Source organism: Staurois parvus, unplaced genomic scaffold (assembly GCF_062004578.1).
Source record: "Staurois parvus isolate SC_StPar_1 unplaced genomic scaffold, SC_StPar_1.0 ptg000403l, whole genome shotgun sequence".
Lineage (NCBI taxonomy): Eukaryota > Metazoa > Chordata > Amphibia > Anura > Ranidae > Staurois > Staurois parvus.
The window spans coordinates 666,587-686,221 of record NW_028318199.1 but is presented as its reverse complement, the minus strand read 5'-3'; the positions used below and the strand labels follow the sequence as shown (position 1 = coordinate 686,221).

The 19,635-nt window shown below is 42.6% G+C and overlaps 1 protein-coding gene across 1 annotated transcript in view; it reads left to right on the top strand.

The window, feature by feature from the left end:
• Window positions 1-19,635, top strand: part of LOC149455100 (electrogenic sodium bicarbonate cotransporter 1-like) — a 619,577-nt gene that overhangs the window by 64,565 nt on the left and 535,377 nt on the right. Inside the window, exons 4-5 of the mRNA XM_089686634.1 lie at window positions 4,759-4,817; window positions 18,367-18,524. Of these exons, the coding sequence (XP_089542760.1) occupies window positions 18,442-18,524 (83 nt within the window). The 5' untranslated portion in view covers window positions 4,759-4,817; window positions 18,367-18,441. The remainder of the gene's footprint in view (window positions 1-4,758; window positions 4,818-18,366; window positions 18,525-19,635) is intronic.

The following is a 19,635-nucleotide window of genomic DNA, read 5'->3' as shown; positions in this document are numbered from 1 at the left end:
CACTCAGTAACAATTCTGTCTGTCCCTGAGTAACAATTCTGTGGCCCTAATAACGTTTCTGTGGCCCTAAGTAACAGTTCTGTGGCCCTCAGTAACAAATCTGTGTCTGTCCCTGAGTAACAATTCTGTGGCCCTAACTAACATTTCTGTGGCCCTAAGTAACAATTCTCTGGCACTCAGTAACAATTCTGTCTGTCCCTGAGTAACAATTCTGTGGCCCTAAGTAACAATTCTGTGGCCCTCAGTAACAATTCTGTGGCCCTCAGTAACAATTCTGTGTCTGTCCCTGAGTAACAATTCTGTGGCCCTAACTAACGTTTCTGTGGCCCTAAGTAACAGTTCTGTGGCCCTCAGTAACAATTCTGTGTCTGTCCCTGAGTAACAATTCTGTGGCCCTAACTAACGTTTCTGTGGCCCTCAGTAACAGTTCTGTGGCCCTCAGTAACAATTCTGTGTCTGTCCCTGAGTAACAATTCTGTGGCCCTAACTAACGTTTCTGTGGCCCTAAGTAACAATTCTCTGGCACTCAGTAACAATTCTGTCTGTCCCTGAGTAACAATTCTGTGGCCCTAATAACGTTTCTGTGGTCCTAAGTAACAGTTCTGTGGCCCTCAGTAACAATTCTGTGTCTGTCCCTGAGTAACAATTCTGTGGCCCTAACTAACGTTTCTGTGGCCCTAAGTAACGATTCTGTGGCCCTCATTAACAATTCTGTGTCCCTGAGTAATGCTTCTCTGTCCCTAAGTAACGTTTCTCTGTCCCCAAGTAACGTTTCTGTGGCCCTAACTCTGTCCCTAATACAGAGCGGTCTGCCTCTCTTGAATGACTGGAGGCAAATGAAGAATTCTAAAATGGCCGCTATTTATAGCTCGACCATTACACAGTGCTGGCTGCCTGGCTGCTGATTGGCTAATGCGATCACATGTCATTAAGGAATGCATTATGGGTCAGCGCGCCTTGTCTGCGCGCCTTCCCAGACATCCCCGCTCCGTCGCCGCACATGTCCGCCGCCATTTTAGGAAAAATTTCGATTCGCGCGTCCGGAATAGGCTATTTTTCGGAAAATTTTCCAATATTCGACTCGAATTCCACTTCGCCTACTTCGATTCGCTCATCTCTAGTAGTCACACAGAGATCATGCAAATTCATTGCTGTGGTTGGGATTCAAACCAACAACCCTAGTGTTGTGAGGCAGTAGTGCTAACCACTAATCCATGGAGCTGTTGAACACTAATCCTGCCTGTATTTCTGTGGTGTGAATCAACCCTAAGTCCCTGGGCAAGGTCAGTGTAACTAGCCAGATATCTCAAATGTGACACAAATGTTGTGCTATGATGCCAATTCAGATGTATGTTGGTTCTATGTATCCCAATACAAAGGATTGCAATACTAATACAGGCGTACCTCGGTTTACCAATGCCTCGGTTAGTGTAATTTTCGGTTTACGAATGAAAACCCATTGAAAATAATGCCTCGGTTTACACAATTGTTAATAATTTTTTTCGCAATACAAAGTGTATGTCGGCGCTGATTTTCAAATGCAAATGCCAGCCTTTTTTTTTTCTTCACTATAGTTCACAAGCTTAAAAGTCACTTTCCCCGAAGTTACAGAAAACTTTGTATCTTTTAATAAACTCAAAGTAAACATTCTTTCCTTTAGGGATATGAATTCCAAGAAAACTTTCTCTTTTAGCTGGGGGAAGTGACAGGTGAATTTCTGAACTATAGTGAAGAAGAAAAAGGAAAAATTACATTTAAAAACCAGCACCATAATAAATAAAAAACGGCATGGGGTCCCCCCTCCCATCCACACCAAGCCCTTCGGGTCTGGTATGGATATTAAGGGGTAACTCCACGCCAAAATTAAATAAAAAACAGCTTGGGTTTCCCCCCAAAATCCTTACCAGACCCTTATCCGAGCATGCAGCCCGGCAGGTCCGGAAAGGGGGGGGGGGGGACGAGCGAGCGCCCCCCCCCTCCTGAACCATACCAGGCCACATGCCCTCATCATGGGGGGGTGCTTTGGGGCAGGGGCCCCCCCCCAAAGCACCTTGTCCCCATGTTGATGAGGACAAGGGCCTCTTCCCCACAACCCTGGCCGGTGGTTGTGGGGGTCTGCGGGCGGGGGGCTTATCAGAATCTGGAAGCCCCCTTTAACAAGGGGGCCCCCAGATCCCGCCCCCCCCCCACGTGAATGAGTCTGCGGTACATAGTCCCGCTACTCATTCACAAAAAAACAAAGTGTTGTGTAAAAAAACACAGTACAGGGTCTTTGACAAGTAATAAAACAATGTCCCCTGAAGTAGATCCAACGTCAATCACGGCGGCGGCGATCAGAAAAAAAAGAAAAGTTCTGGTCCCGTCGGAGGCTTGCAGCCTTTTGAAGAAAGTCTCGCTGACAGCTCTTAAATAGGTTAGGGGCGGGGCCAGCCGGGGACATCATCCGAGTGACCCCGCCCCATGTGACATCATTGATGTCACATGGGGCGGGGTTTCTCGGATGATGTCCCCGGCAGGCCCCGCCCCTTACTTATTTAAGAACTGTCATCCTGTCTCTCCACTGAGGCTAACCAGCTTTATGCAGGAGACAGTCTGACAGTGCTTATATAGGTAAGGGGCAGGGCCAGCCGGGGACAGCAAGCATGTGACATGGGGCGGGGTCACTCGGATGATGTCCCTGGCTAGCCCCACCCCTAACCTATTTAAGAGCTGTCAGCGAGACTTTTTTTCATAAGGCTGGAAGCCTCCGACGGGACCGGAACTTTTTTTTCTTCTTTTTTTGGATCGCCGCCACCGTGATTGACGTTGGATCTACTTCGGGAGACATTGTTTTATTAAAGGACTTGTCAAAGACCCTGTACTGTGTTTTTTTTACACAACACTTTGTTTTTTTGTGAATGAGTAGCGGGACCATGTACCGCAGACTCATTCACCTGGGGGGGCGGGATCTGGGGTCCCCTTGTTAAAGGGGGCTTCCAGATTCTGATAAGCCCCCCGCCCGCAGACCCCCACAACCACCGGCCAGGGTTGTGGGGAAGAGGCCCTTGTCCCCATCAACATGGGGACAAGATGGTTTGGGGGGGAGCCCCCCTGCCCCAAAGCACCCCCCCATGTTGAGGGCATGTGGCCTAGTATGGTTCGGGGGGGCGCTCGCTCGTCCCCCCCCCCCCCTTTCCAGACCTGTCGGGCTGCATGCTCGGATAAGGGTCTGGTATGGATATTGGGGGGTACTCCACACTGGTTTGTTTTTTTAATTTCGGCGTGGAGTTCCCCCTTAATATCCATACCAGACCTGAAGGGCTTGGTATGAATGAGAGGGGGGACCCACGTTTTTTTTTTTTTTTTTTTTAATGCGGACCTTTATTTTTACATTCAGCTGTCAAAATAAATATTATCTAGACCTTTGAAATAAGTAAAATCATTACAGAAATAATTATAAACGATAAGAAACAAAAATAGAATCACTTGAACTAAGGAAATCAAATTAGAATACATAAAGATATGCCTAGTGCTGTTTGTTAAACACAGTAGACGTGACCGAGTGTCGGCTGTCAGAGGAATCCACACTGAGATTTACTATTGAGCAGTGGCTAAAAAGCAAGCGCCCACAGAGGACGGCTAAAATGTGTTCTGCACATGCGCATTTATATCAGCCAAATAAGCTGCATGAGCGTCTAGTTTTTCACTGTGTCGATTTGCTTAAAAAAAACTTTTTAACACATTTTAATTTTTTTTTGAAATGGCAGATATTGTTTAAAGTGAAGTCCTGATATTTGGCAAAGCAAATTTCAAAGTGAACATGTCTCTGCAGTGATTTTTCATGGTGTTAGACATACCTCTTACCAAGTCTGTTTTGTGAGTCTGATTCCTGGTGTGTGTCTCGTTAGTAAATTCGATTGGGCGTCTACTTGTTGACGCTGCTCAATAGTAAATCTCTTAGCGGGGTAAAAGTAGACTGTCGCTCATTAAAAATTAGACGTTCGCCCACGGAAATGCGCCCAGGCACAATAGTAAATCAGGGTCATGGTCTCATAATATAATCTACATATTTACTGGCATTTCCCATCAGATTTTTGTTACCCAAGACAATTGGACATTCCAGAGGTTGAGTCTGATTTTTTGTGAATTTTTGAGAGAGTATAGAGTGTGACCATAGTGGGAACTCAAATTCTTTGGACAAGACCTTTTTCACTTACTCGCAATTTTGAATTTTGACATGTTTTGTACCTGTTTACTCAGAGTAACCCCATCTTTTATATTTTACCAAAAAATAATTTATTATTTTGCTTTTATGTGCACTAAAACTATTTTTTGTTTATTTTTTCCTGAAAATATGCATTTGATAAACAAATATCCTACAACATACAACTGCGACCATTTGATTTTCCAGGGTTTCTGCTTTCAGAAAATATATACTGTTTAGGGGGTTCTAAGTAACTGTCTAGCAAAAAATGCTGGTTTTTACATGTGGGTGAAAAATTCAAACAATTGCTGTAGATGTGAAGTGGTTAAAGTTTAATTTTTGTGACAGAGTCATTTTAAAATATATTTGTTTAATAAAACAGGAGTAATTACATTGTTACCTAAATTATTATTTATTACTAATTGATAGTATGTAGTATACCCAAAAGCAGCCTTTTATGTTAATAGAATTTTTATTTTATATGGTCATAGAAGCATTTACCTTTGATATGTTGGATGGTTTGCAATAAACTAACTGACTTCATAACACAATAACTTATTTTTTTTTAATTGCAGGCAAAAAATCTTCTTCAAAGGCACCACTAGAATTTTCAGAAAAGCCTTCATGTGAACAGGTAAAACACAAAAAATGTATCAGTAAAATAGTAAGCTAGGGCTTAACTAAAGATAAAATATGAGTAGAATAAGACCTGTGCTTTAATTGTAAATATTGGAGGGTTTGTAGTTTTTCCTGGGGCTTGGCTACTCTGACCTTTTTATATTTACATGTATTTCTCAAATTCCATATAAAGCACCATTTTGTTAGTACATAATAACATTTTCTCTTAAATATTAACACATTTAAAACAGTATCCATCATAAATGCCATCACCTTTTGTATATGACAAACAAACTTGTTGCTGACCCTTTAAACTTATTTTGCTGTCCATGTTAAATTTCTAATTATTATACCAATACTTGGAACATTCAAATCTGTTTATAATAAACCATAATATCTGTATTTACAGTGTATGTATTTTTTCTTGTTCTGGATAGAGTGGGATAGAGTTAACTTCTTTGTCAAGTTGTTTTGTTGCAGTAGATAACATTTAGGCCCCTTTCACAAGGCCGTTCTGTCAGCCTTTCAGGTGGACCTGACAGGAAGGTTCATTCATCTCTGTAGACCAGCAGGTATAAACAGACTTGTGCTTGTTTACACCCGCCTACCTCCGATTCGGTCCACTAAAAACAAACAGAATGGGAGCTGGTAGTTGGGTGTAAATGGACAGCGGAATCTGTTTATACCCATCCACCCATAGAGCAGAGTGGGCTCTGTCCATGTCTGTTCTGCATAACTGAGCTAACATGGACCTGTCATCCGTCCACTCTGGTCTGATCAGCAGGGGATCTGTGAGCAGACAGAAGGATGTGGGATGCATCATCAAGAAGATTAAATAGTGGAGATGTATTGCTATATAACGTAAGATTGCTTACAGAATTCACATTCAAAATTAGCACCTGCAGGTAATGCAGCATTAATCTACAAAGCTCTGGAGAACTCCTATATAAAATAGAAACACAAATGACTATAAATAAAAACAACACTGGATTGTAATGAAAATGAGGCTAAGGGGGAGGAGTTTGGGCACCCCTCCTGGGAAGGTGCCTTCCAATGTTAAAAATCATGTGTTCTGGTATGTAGAAGGAGTAGTTCATGCTCATGGTATGGGGTTCACCCTAAAATTCAAACCAGACCCTTATCCAACCATGCACCCTGGAGGGTGACCAAGAAAGGGTGCTCTCTTACCACACCTCCACAGGCCACATACCTTTCAACATTGGGGGAGGGTTCCTTGCAATGTGGGGGCAGCTAAGCTACCAAGCCTTGCAAGGCACCTTGTCCCAATGTTGGGAGACAAAGGCTTCTCCTCCACATCTTGTCCCTGCTTTCCTGGCTCCTGTAGACAAAAATAATAAATGCACATTTTTTTACTTGCAAAAAAAGTGTATTTATTATTTTTGTCTAAAAGGTTAACTTATCCGTTAAGGCCTAAATGTGGCGATTACCTGCGCTGAATTCCTGTGCAATGCATATACATTCCAATCCACTTTCACTGGACACCTGTTGTTCACCACTAGGGATGAGCTTCAAGTTTGAACCTCCAAACAAACTGGCTATATTTTCTCTTTTAGTGGTGGGAGCACTGTGGTTCAATATCTCCAGGACTGATGCTAGATTTACATTGCTAGATGAAGTGATTGATGGATTTACATTGGGAACATTGTTTACAATTTTTGTGTTTTACTTTTTTTGGGGGATGATTAATAAAGGGTGTCTAATTTACCCTAATAATAAACCCCCTGGCGGCACAATATCTGGGTGCAGCCTTATTATAAAGAAAGTTCCAGATTTCACCCCTGGCATGCAGATATGCATTCCCAGCTGTGGGTTTGAAATGGGTCTTTTTTTTTTTTCTTGTCTTGTCATGCCCTTTGCCTCAAGCGTTTTGGTTGTCCATGTATGTTCACATGCGCATTACCATTTTTTTGCAGTGGCATTTTTTGCTTGAGGTGGATTTGATTGGCTCAACTCAGATTGGGTTGTTATGTGCGAGGGGATGTGGTCCAATCCTCTTAAACCATTTTTGGCTTATAAAGGATGGAATAGCAGGTCTACATTTTAGCTCTGAAGAAGGGAGTGCGTCTCCCGAAACGTGTTAGCTTACCCCATCAAGGTTCTATCGTCACTTTGGATTGATATTACGGACTTTTCTTTTCTGTTTTTATTCCCTTTTGGTTTGTGAGTATACATCTATATGCTTTTAAATAAATTTGTGTTTCATCACAGTAATGCACGATGAGAGTGCGCCCTGTTTTGCTTTTCTTTACCTCAAGGAATTTGCTGATAGGTATGTTGAGTTCATGGAAGACTTTTTTTTTTACACAAATTTGTCACTTAAATGATATACTGCTCATGTGTGCCATGGGTATATGTGGAATAACACTCCGAAATACATTCTTCTCCCGAGTATGGGGATACCACATGTAAGAGACATTTTGGCAACCTAGCCACATACAGGCCCCCCAAATCCAATGACCCTTTTTGGAAAGGAGACACCTCAAGGAATTTGATAATAGGCATGGTGAGTATTTTGCAGATATTTTTTGTCACAGGGTTTTGAAAAAGAAAAAATATATTTTTGCTTTATTTCTTCATTTTTCAAAAACTTGTGTCAACAAATGAGATCTGTAAAATAGTCGCCATGCCCCTTATCAAATACGTTGCAGTGTCCACTTTCCAAAAAGGGGTCAATTGCTTCAACTATCCTGGCATTTCAGGGCCAACATTAGAAGATTAGAACATCTTTTTCTGACACTTTTTGTTTACTTGAAAAAAGCTGTTTTTTTGCTGGAAAAATACTTTGAACTTCCAAACATTATACATTATATATTTTATTAAAGCATAGGCTCTAGAGAATAAAATAGTGTGTTGAAATTTGTTATGTCACACAGTATTTGTGCAGCGATTTTTCAAACACAAATATTTTGGTAGAAATATACTTTTTTGAATTTTAATGCACAAAAACACAATACAGTATATTTCCCAACTGTTTAATGAAACATAAAAGATGATGATACACCACGTAAATATATACCAAACATGACATGCTTTAAAATTGCACACGCCTGCGTGATGGCAAACTACGTAAATTTGCAATATCCATAGGTGACACTTTAAAAGCCTTTATAGGTCACCACTTTAGATTTACACCGGAAGTCTAGTTGCATTGCTTGGGTTTGCCTTTGCGTGCTAGCACAGGAGGGCGAGGGTGATTTTTTTTTTTCTACACTTTCCCTTTAATTTTTTTTTATCCTTTTTATGTTATCACAGTGATTGTAAATATCCTCTGTGATAGCAATAGGCTGTGACAAGTTTTAGTTTCTGAGTAATCTGGGGTCTTTTAAACTCTAGATCTCTTCTCTGCCCTTAAAGCATCTGATCACACCAAGATCAGTGTGATCAGATGCTTTCCTAATTTTAAATTGGCACTGTTAATATCTGAAGAAACTGAAATGATGAAATGCTTGTAGCTTCCGGATTTTTAGAACATAGAGATGGCTGGAGCCATGTCGGTCTCCAATCAGCTCTATGATCAGCCATTCTTGGTTATATCACTCTGCCTGTAGCTGCAACCCATCCACAGTAAAAGTACTGTGGGCAGTCGACAAGTGGTTAAAATGTACAATATTTTCTTTGACATCCATTAAAATGATACAGTATAAAAGAACAAAGATTGGTGCATATTGCAGTCATTTACAATGTAATATGTAGTGAACTGATATTTATGTCATGTACATCTGATGGGTTCCAGGGGGAGGTACTTCTTCAGCACATTTGTGCTTGAGTTCAATCCGTGGACTGGTCATCAAACGCATTGTAAAATCTGTAAATTGTGAACTTGGATCCAAACCCAAATAAAGACAATGGAAGGAGAAACTTGAAAAACAATTTTACCCATTTTCAAGACTGATAGGCAAGAGATTGTCAAAGGACAGAACCGGGGAAAATGTAGTATTGCAGAAAAAATGCAGGAAGCTATTTTACTAGGGAGACATCATAGATGCCTTTTTACTCAGCCTCTAAGAAAGAGGGACAAGACCGGTTTGAACTTATAAAACTACAGTGGAGTATGTCAGCTAAAAGAGCCGAAAAATAGAACAGATATACTGAACATCATGAAAGGCTGCTTAGCAGGCCACATTTGAAAAGAAATAGAGATGAGACATTTTTAGTCAAAAAATAAAATCCACTTTTTATCAAGTAATAAAAGGATACTGTATTATGTCAGAAACAAGAGTCAGATTTCATCCTACTAATCCACATCTAAGTCAATGTAAGACACAGAAAAAGGAAAGAAATGTTGTCCAGACAACATAAAATGTAGAGTCCAGTTGAAGTAACATGCCACAAACAGCATTTGTATGTCTACAATTTCGTGTAGAACATTTAAAAAATATTATGCCTATTTATCTTAACCACTTGCTATCCAGAGGATTTACTTAATGACCAGGCCTCTTTTTGCTATTCAGCTTTGCACTATTTCAACTGATAATTGCGCGGTCATGCAATGCTGTACCCAAACAAAATTTACGTCCTTTTTTTCACACAAATAGAGCTTTCTTTCGGTGGTATTTGATCACCTGTGCGCTTTTTATTTTTTACGCTATAAACAAAAAAACACAGCAAATTTTGAAGAAAAACAATATTTTTTACTTTCGGCTATAAAAAATATATAGTAAACTCAAAGTTAGTTATCAATTTAGGCCAAAATGTATTCGGCTACATGTTTTTGGTAAAAAATCCCAATAAGTGTATATTGATTGCTTTGTGTGAAAGTTATAGCATCTACAAACTATGGTATAGATACTGCAATCTACACCATTTTTTGCTGTCTTGTCTCTCTTTCTTAGAGGCTGAGTAAAAAGGCATCTATGATGTCTCCCTAGTAAAATAGCTTCCTGCATTTTTTCTGCAATACTACATTTTCCCCAGTTCTGTCCTTTGACAATCTCTTGCCTATCAGTCTTGAAAATGGGTAAAATTGTTTTTCAAGTTTCTCCTTCCATTGTCTTTATTTGGGTTTGGATCCAAGTTCACAATTTACAGATTTTACAATGCGTTTGATGACCAGTCCACGGATTGAACTCAAGCACAAATGTGCTGAAGAAGTACCTCCCCCTGGAACCCATCAGATGTACATGACATAAATATCGCTCCAGAACCTCCCGGACAGCTAACAGCTGAATGTACTTCTGCCCTGAACTGAGCAGTGCTGACGCTGTGAAAGTAACCCGTCTGCCACGGACGACAAGCGCCAGAAAAGGATCTTGGGCAGAATCTTCCTATCAACATCAAGAAGGCCGATGGGGCGCCAATTCTCAATCCTCGAAGGGTCCTTACCCTTTGACAATAAGATCACAGCCGATTTCCTCATGGAGGGAGGGAGTGAAACCTCATCCAAACAGCTATTAAAGATCTCCGCAAGGGTAGGTGCCAAGCTGGACTTAAAAACCTTAAAGAATTCTCCTGTCAAGCCGTCTGGCCGAGGCGTCTTCTTAATGGCCAGACTATCTATGGCTTTGACAACCTCTTCAACTGTGATCTCACCTGTCAAACTTGTGGGCAGAACTTTGTTTTCCAGACCTGGCATAGATTCTAAAAAGCTTGACATCCTTGCCTGGTCTAGGTGCTTCTCCCCCAGAAGATCTTCAAAAAATGCCCTTGAGACCTCCAAGATCCCTGACCTGGATTATGTAAGAGATCCTTGCTTGCAGTTCTGGTAAGGGTCAGGCAAATGGTATTTCCCATAATCCCTCTCCAGAACCAAGGAGGCATGCCAGTCATACTGATACTTCCTCAGGAGAAGCTTGACGTCCAAGATTGCCCCAGAATCTCCACCCTCAGAGACAAGGCGATCGAGCCTCCTCCGCAGCTGTTGGTAGGCAACATACTTATCAAATTGCTTTTTCTTACCTAGGGCCTTGAAAAACCTGCCAATCCGCACCTTGGTAAGCTCCCACCACTCCGACTTACTGCTGCAGAAATCCAGGACGGTCTCCTGAGCCTGAAAAAAGTCCTCGAAGGATCGTCTCACCTCCTCATCGTCCAGCAGAGTCGAATTCAATCTCCAGACACTCCTCCCCTTCAGTGGTGCATCTGAAACATTCAAAGACACAGTCAGCAAAAGGTGGTCATAAAACTCCACCGCCTGACACACAGGTGCCGAGAAGGCGGAGTCCCCCTTTAAAAAAAAAACTATCTATTCTACTCTCACTTCTACCTTGCCTATAAGTGAATCCCGTGCTGTCTGGGCTGCGCTTAATTAAGTCATCCTCCAGACCTGCCTCCCTAACTATTGCATTTAAAAAAAAACGCTGTCATACCCCAGCCTGTCATTGGAGCCCTTCCTGTCCTTAGGCCTAGTGACAGTATTAAAGTCTCCTCCAAAGACAACTTGCCAGGACGTAAAAAGGAAAGGCTTAATCCTTGTAAAGAGGCATTTCCTTTCCCACTTGGACTGGGGACCCTAGATTTTAATAAGCCTTAGCTCTTGCCCCTTCACAAGGACGTCTAAGACCACGAATCTTCCAATCTCTACTTCAGTGACCCGCCGACACGATACCATGCCGATAAAAAGCACTGCAACTCCGCTGTAAGGCTCGGCCGCAAGAAACCAAAAACAGAGACCGCTCCTCCACTCCCTCTTCGCTAGATGGATATCGGCAAGACTGCAAAGCCGGGTCTCTTGCAAAAACAAAACAAGCACAAATACTATTGAGCAAAAATAAGGCCGCACTCCTAGCATCTACAGGTTTTATGCTGGCAACATTAATGGTTGCCACCTTTATCGGAGCGGGAACTGCCATTAAGGTAATTGAGATGGTCGTTTCTTAACCTTTGTTTTCCTCTACTTTGCAGAGGACCTGACTTTCTTTTGGGTTCCCCTTCCAACCCCATCATCCATAGGGGAGAGGGTTCCCCCTGAATCCCCTTCCTCCCTAGAGAGGACCTCAAACCTGTTGCTAAATGTAGCCTCAACTTCCAAAGAGGAAACAGATGATGCAGGGGACAACATTACTCTGCTCCCTCCCTTCCCAACTACAGACCACCTCTCCCCCTTGGTCACCATACCTAACCCACCTTTCTAGGGACAGATACCAATACTGCCTCCTTCCCAACCACCTCAGATACCACCACATCACCACCAGACTTTCGGTGGCGCCGTGGGAGAAGTATGAGGGTAGGAGTCACTGAAGGCCCCCCAGAAGCCTTCCTGGCTCCAACGCCTCGCTTTTTCCTAACAGGGGGGACAGGAAGACTGGGGGCAGGGGTAGACAACACTGGTGAAGATACTTGGAGGGACACAGATAGATTTAGAGAGCATATCAGCAATATCAAAAAAGGCTACAGGGAGCATTCCTTGTCAAACCATTACAGGCTAAAACATAACAAAGACTCCACATCATTACAGTTCACAGGGGTAGATATTGTTCGCCCCCACTGGAGGGGCACTAACAAATTGTGAGCTGTCTCTCAGCTCGAGACACGGGTACATGAATTGCCCTACGGTCTTAATATTGACATAAATTGTTTCATCAATAATAGTTAGTCATATTTATATCGACACATACAGAATTTTTATTGTTTTTTATTGTCTTTTTACCTCCTTTTTTACTATATAGCTGTTGATTTACACTTTCCTCCATTTATGTCATTTTTGAGATTAGTCTATTATCACTATGATGTTATTTATATATTTATATTTCTTAATATTAATAGAGTTTTTATTTATGCATATATTTTTTGTTTTTATTATCTTATTTTCATATAAAGGAATTTTGTATTCCAATGGACATTTCAAGTATAATACTGTTATCAAGCTTATCAGATTATGTTACTGTGTATATATATATTTATAGATTTATATTATATATAGATTTATATTTTGTAAAGAGACTAATCTTTTTTTCCGTGGAGCATAATTTTATTTGGACACACAACCAAAGTCCTTCTTCACAGGGATAAATTTGCCTGTTGCTACTTCACTATATTGGTACTGTAATTGATACCCCTTTCTTTACTCGATCCTTATCGTCTCCTAGCTTCTTTCCCCACTGAACAGTTGTTCACACTGACAGATCCTATTGATCACACCACCGTTGACAAAGATCCACGGAAAAATGGAGCACGCTTGGTCGTGCGTGCGCACTAGAATTGGTCTCCTTAAAGATGGTGCCTGCGGAATTCGCATGCATCATCGTCTATATAAACTGACGGCGCGTGGCTTGGCGTTATTGGTGTTCCCCCCAGATGACGTGTGGGTGCACAAATCTCATACCTGATTGCACAAGCACTGAATTTTAGATGAACTCATGATTCCTACGTGCACTGATAGTCACTTTATGAACAATTTTATACAGTATTCATTTTGATCATTTTGATGGTTCTATGTACCTATTTATTTTTAGCGCTGCACATTATTTTATAAAAAATGGTCAGCATGTCTCTTCCTATAAACGCAGAAGTGGGCACATGCTTGATCTTATTGTCCTCAGTATGTAATCTAACAGTTGCCATCCACCCACCTGTCCATATCCCCCTATCATCTGTTATCTTTCTCAGGGGGGCCAGGACATCCTCATATTTCCCCAACCAAATAGTAATGTCAGCTGCTGGGATAGATTAATTTCTAACCAAGATGGTTATGTTATTGGTCAATGACTGTCGTGACACTACTTTAGGTACTAGCCCCTCCTACCTTGGGCTCTGCACAGCACAATTAGCAACCTGCTCCCCAGCAGCATTACTCACGATCCCGCTCTGCAGGTCTCCTGCTGTCTCCCCCGCCACTTCATCTGCCCGCCCCTTTGTCAGCAGCTCACTGAGAATTTGTTCCAGCCGCACGTGCACGGCTTTCTCCCTCCTCCGCTGCTTCACCGGCTTCTGGCGGCCACGCCCCTCATCACCGGACTTCTCAGACATGAAAGCAAAGTGCCGGCTCCGTTATGAACTGCAGCCCTGCCGCACCGTCACTGGGAGTCTCCTGTGACCCCCACTCCGGCTGCTGAGCAGGAATAGATCTCAGCGTCTCCTTTGCTCCGGCCTCCAGACCCACTTCCACCGCCATTGGCGTGCTCCCTCCGGCTGGGGAACGCCCACCCGATGTCACTGGTGCTCCGGCCAGCTCAGATTGGTCCCCGGAAGAGACCTCCTCCACAGGCCTCCCTCTCGCCGCTGCCACCGAACGTTCCCTGGTTTGTCTGAAGCGCTCCTCGTTGGAGAATTTCTCCCTCAGGATCCCGCTGGCTTGCTTCAGGGATGACACAAGGTTGTCCTGCCGATGGACAGCCTGCTCCATGCTCGGGTCTCATCTGCTGCCTCCTGGTGCTCCACACTCATTCATACCTGGATATTTTTTTCTTCAGCTCCAGCCGCATTTTGTTCAGCCTCTCCTCCTCCTTCTTAATCCCGGCCACATGAGCCGTCACTCGCCCATGATATGTGGCATCGCATTCCCCCTCGTTAGGGGCTCTTCCCAGGTCCTCCACGTACATGGGAATGATACTAGGCTCACCCTGGGGGAGCGTGTCCCCCGCCCGGATCATGGCCGGGCTCGGCCATCCAGCCTTGGGCCTAGCAATAAAATAAAGGCCCAATCAAATTTGGCCTAAATCGCCTGCAGAGACACAAACTCTGCTCCTCCAGCCGTCTGTCGTGCAGCCCCTCCCACTTCTTCTTACCGAGACTGCTGGGATCAGAAGTTGGATGTTCCCAAAGTGCTGTATCAAAGCACATTAATAGAAAGTTATGTGGAAGGGAAAAGTGTGGAAGAAACATGTGCACAAGCAGCAGGGATGACCACGGCCTGGAGAGGATTGTCATGAAAAGGGCATTCAAAAGTGTTGGGGACTTTCACAAGGAGTGGACTGAGGCTGGAGTCAGTGCATCAAGAGCCACCACACACAGACGGATACTGGACTTCAAATGTCATATTCCTCTTGTCAAGCCGCTCCTGAACAACAAACAACGTCAGAAGCGTCTTACCTGGGCTAAAGAAAAACAGACCTGGTCTGTTGCTCAGTGGTCCAAAGTCCTCTTTTCTGATGAGAGCAACTTTTACATCTCATTTGGAAACCAAGGACCCAGAGTATGGAGGAAGAATGGAGAGGCACACACTGCAAGATGCTTGAAGTCCAGTGTGAAGTTTCCACAGTCTGTGTTGATTTGGGGAGACATGCAATCTGCTGGTGTTGGTCCACTGTGCTTCATTAAGTCCAGGGTCAACGCAGCTGTCTACCAGAAGATTTTGGAGCACTTCATGCTTCCTTCCACAGACGAGCTTTATGGGGGTGCTGACTTCATTTTCCAGCAGGACTTGGTACCTGCCCACACTGCCAAAAGCACCGAAACTTGGTTCAATGACCGTGGGATTACTGTGCTTGATTGGCCAGCAAACTCGCCTGACCTGAACCCCATAGAGAATCTATGGGGCATTGCCAAGAAAAAGATGAGAGACATGAGACCGAACAATGCAGAAGAGCTGAAGGCCGCTGTTGAAGCATCCTGGTCTTCCATAACACCTCAGCAGTGCCACAGGCTGATAGCTTCCATGCCACGGCGCATTGAGGCAGCAATTGCTGCAAAAGGGGCCCAAACCAAGTACTGAGTACATATGCATGCTTATACTTTTCAGAGGTCCAATATTGTTCTATGTACAATCCTTGTTTTGTTGATTGCATGTAATATTCTAATTTTCTGAAATTGTGGATTTGAGGTTTTCATGAGCTGTAAGCCATAATCATCACACTTATGACAAATCACGGCTTGAACTATCTTGCTTTGCATGCAATGAGTCTATCTCATATATTAGTTTCACCTTTTAAGTTGCATTACTGAAATAAATGAACTTTTGCACGATATTCTAATTTTTCGAGTTTCACCTGTATACTAGGCCCAATTAACCCAACAGAATGTGTTTGGAGTGTTGTCAGAAACACACCCGCGCAGAGAAAAGCATGCAAACTGGGATACAGACATGTGCAGCCATGTCTGGGATTAGAACCCATGACCCAAGTGCTGTAAATTCTGAGTTCTAACCACTAAGCCACTGTAGGAGAAGGAGTTTCATCTGCAATGTAGAAAAGTTACATGATTAAAGAGAACGAAGATTTATAATTATATTGGGAACTTAGAACTAGACATTCAAATTATTTGAGATAAAAGTGTGAAAATGTTTGACATTTGAAAATAGAATGTATGACATTAATTAGGAAATGCATTAGTTGGCCAATCATTTTTGGAGAAACAGCAAAAAAAAAAAAATTATAATACAGGTGTGTGTTTTATTTTAAATTATAAGTATTCTCATATGCAAATAGAAAAACGCCAATGGGACAAGACCCGCGGTTGTGCGCCACCTAGCGAACATTGCATCTAGAAATGTGCCTGACACGATTCCGTATTTACTAACAGGAAAGAGTCTACAAAGTAGACTCTTTTCAATGAGCTTGCTAGACGCCTTTCTGAAGACTGACAGGTCTTGATTGATGAATTGAGTCTGCCTGAATGTTCAGCATCTGCTGGTAGACTCAGTTCTTAGTAAATCAGGGCCTTTTTGTTCACATGAAAAAAATCAGTATTTTTTGCTAGGAAATTACTTTGGACCCCAAACATTATATATTTTTTTAAAGCAGACACCCTAGTGAATAAAATGGTGGGTGCTGCAATTTTTTATGTCACATAGTACTCTGGGCATTGACAGATATTCTTTTTTGAGAAATTTGGGGTCTATCAGACTCTAGATATCTCCTCTGCCCTTACATTATCTAATCTCACCAAGATCAGTGTGATCAGATGCTTTCTCAGTTTACAAATGGCGCTGTTTATATCCTGCGAAATGAAGTGATGGAATGCTCGTAGCTTCTGATTTCTTAAACTATAAAGGTGATAAAGGTGATTGGCACCATTCCATTCTCCAATCAGCTCTATGGTCAGCTGTCAGAAACACCGACACCGGCTACATTCTCAGGTTCCCCCAATGGCACAGGAACGCCCAAGAAGGCCATGGAAGGCAGCGGGGGGAGGGAGGTTGGAATTTTCTGCTTCTACATGAAAGCCGATCGCCAGCTGAAAATATATGATACCAGAATGATGCCTGCAGCTGCAGTCGCCTACCCTATGACAGTACCTGGTACATAAAGAATATATGATAATTGATAGTAGTATAGTAAAGCCCTCCTGACTGAATGGTACCAGTAAAAGTTAAGGGATAACACTAACCTCCCCGCTAATAGCATGTGGTAAGGCCACTGATTATTATCCTGATATGTAGACACCTGGATCAGCCTGAAGGGGCCAACATTGTGTGTAAAAATATATACATCATGCATAAAGAGGAAAAGAGGTATATCAATATTAAAACTGTAAACGTGTAAACATGTAGTGCTTGTACTCAGTGTGTCTTCTTTGGGATGGAATCTTTGGGATGGAATGTGCCCAGAGAGAAAAGATGTCATCATTTCCTGTACCTGTGTAAGTATAAACAAAGGTATAGGAAGATCCCTGATAGGGCAGGGATCGATCATCCGATTTAGGCCGACCATCACTGGCCTAAATTGGATGAATGATCCCTTGGGAATCAAATCACGGCACCCGCGGGTCGTGATTACTACGGAAGTATGAATCACGTATATATAAATGATTTTGAACACCCGTGCCGTCCTTTAGCAGTATTTCTGCTGCAGGGTGGTTGGGAAGCTGTTAATATAGACAGAATGTTTTTGAATGTCTTGTTGTTTGTACATAATCCAAGCAATGGAGCCATTTAGATATAGTAAAAACATTCAACAGTGTGGAGTGGAGACAGTGCTTCCACTAGGCAAACTAGCAGGCCGCCTAGGGCGCACTGCACAGGCCAGCACTCTCTCTTATGTGGGATGCGTCATGAATGAACCTCCAGCTGAGGGGAGGGGCAGCAAAGGGGAGGAAAAAAGGACAGAGGAAGATGTCAGGTGCCTGGGGCCAGTGTAGCAGCTGAGCTGCCGCTCCTTCCAGTGTTCCTCTCAGACTCCCCTAATGCAAGCTGGCTGTGCATCACTGTGGCATTCCAGCCCTTCTCTTCCCATTCATCTGGGCCTGTGTGTGTGTGGGGGGGGGGGGCTGGGCTGCCTGCTGTCACTTAATATTTTCTACTGTTTAAAAAAAAAACATTTTTGAGGAGGGGGGGGGAGGCGCAAGTAGCTGGTCTTGCCTAGGGCGCAAAATAGTCTAGCACTAGCCCTGAGGAGATATTTACAAGCAGTAATGCTTAGTTTTGGGTTTGGTGCCAGTTTTTGCAAATGGATACAACTCTTATATGTGATCCTTAGGATCACAGTGACTTACTTAATTTCCCTACCCTTTTGCTTGCATGGGGGCACAAGACAGGGCTGTCCGATGTCACCTTATAAATTTGTATTAGCCATAGAGCCCCTTGTGTCCCTACTTCTTTTTTTTCATCATATTTTATTTTGACAGGATTTTCCCAGTTTCTGTAGACAGTACAAAAAACAAAGTGCAGAACCATACAAACTTTACATAAGTTTTTTTTCTAAACTAACTGTGAATTCTTCCCTTTTTTTCAGCTGAAAAATACATTTAGAAAGAAGATTCCAAAAGGAACAGAGGCAGCCAATGTTCTTGTTGGCGAAGTAGACTTTATGGAACAGCCTTTTGCTGCTTTTGTGCGGTTAAAAGAAGCAACTGTGCTCAGCTCTTTGACTGAAGTGGCTCTTCCTAGCAGGTATTATATTTACAGATTATCCTAGGTAAAAGAAAACATATTCTGAGCAGTTGTTTAAGTACTTACCCTTACAGTATATCCAGGACGCCCAGAAGCTCCAGGATTTCAAAAAATCAAGGTACCTCCGGTATCTTTAGGATTTACAGTTTTCCAAAGTGCCTTTTTATGCAAACATCAGCCTTTAAGGTGGTTTATGCTGTGTGTTATCACTGGCTACTCTAGAGCGATTGCACCACAATCACCACGAATGTCAGAGCGAGAGCCAAATCTCTAGAACCAGGCTTTTAAAGCGTTGCCTATGGAGATAGTTGGGTACTGTAGTGTCGCCATCCCATGGATGTACACCATTTTAAAGTGTGACATGTTCTATTTACTCAGCATATCATCCTTTATATTTTACCAAAAATAGGGTATTATATTTTGTTTGTGTGAAGTAAAATTCATTAAAGTAATTTTTTCCTGAACATTTGCATTTGATACAGCATTGCACAAATGTCTTATGAAATGAAAAAGTGCAAAAACACCATTTTATTCTCCAGGGCCTGAGCTTAAAAAATATACAAATTAATATTTGAGCGTTATAAGCAATTTATCTAACAGTTGCTTTCAGCTAAAAAGACATGATATGATATTGGGTATAGGGAATTTCTGATAATTAAGGAAGCTTTTTCCAAATAAAAGCATCTGTTGAAAGGAGACAATCATCCTGTAACTGTTCCCACTGATCATAAAAAATTAGAATAGCTATACCAAAAGATTGACTTCTAGATAAGCATGTTGGACTGTTTGTCTGGGTCTCTCCAGGAAAGCACCTCTGAATGTTCGATCCTGCCTCAAAAGAACTTCCTAGGAGTGACAAGTTCCAAGACATTCTTCAATCTTCTCAAAGAGGGGTATAATCAGTGGCGGAACTACCAGGGTCACAAAGGTCGCACTTTCAACCAGGCCCTGGGCTTCCATCATTGTGGGGGGCCCCAAGGCAGGAATAGAGCCCGCTCATGAGTGTAGCTCGAGGGGTCACTGCCTATGCTCCAAGGGGCCCATGCCCATTGTGTCAGTCCCCAGATGGAATGCTCCTGGCAGGATGTGCGCTGGAGCATGGGAGACTGTG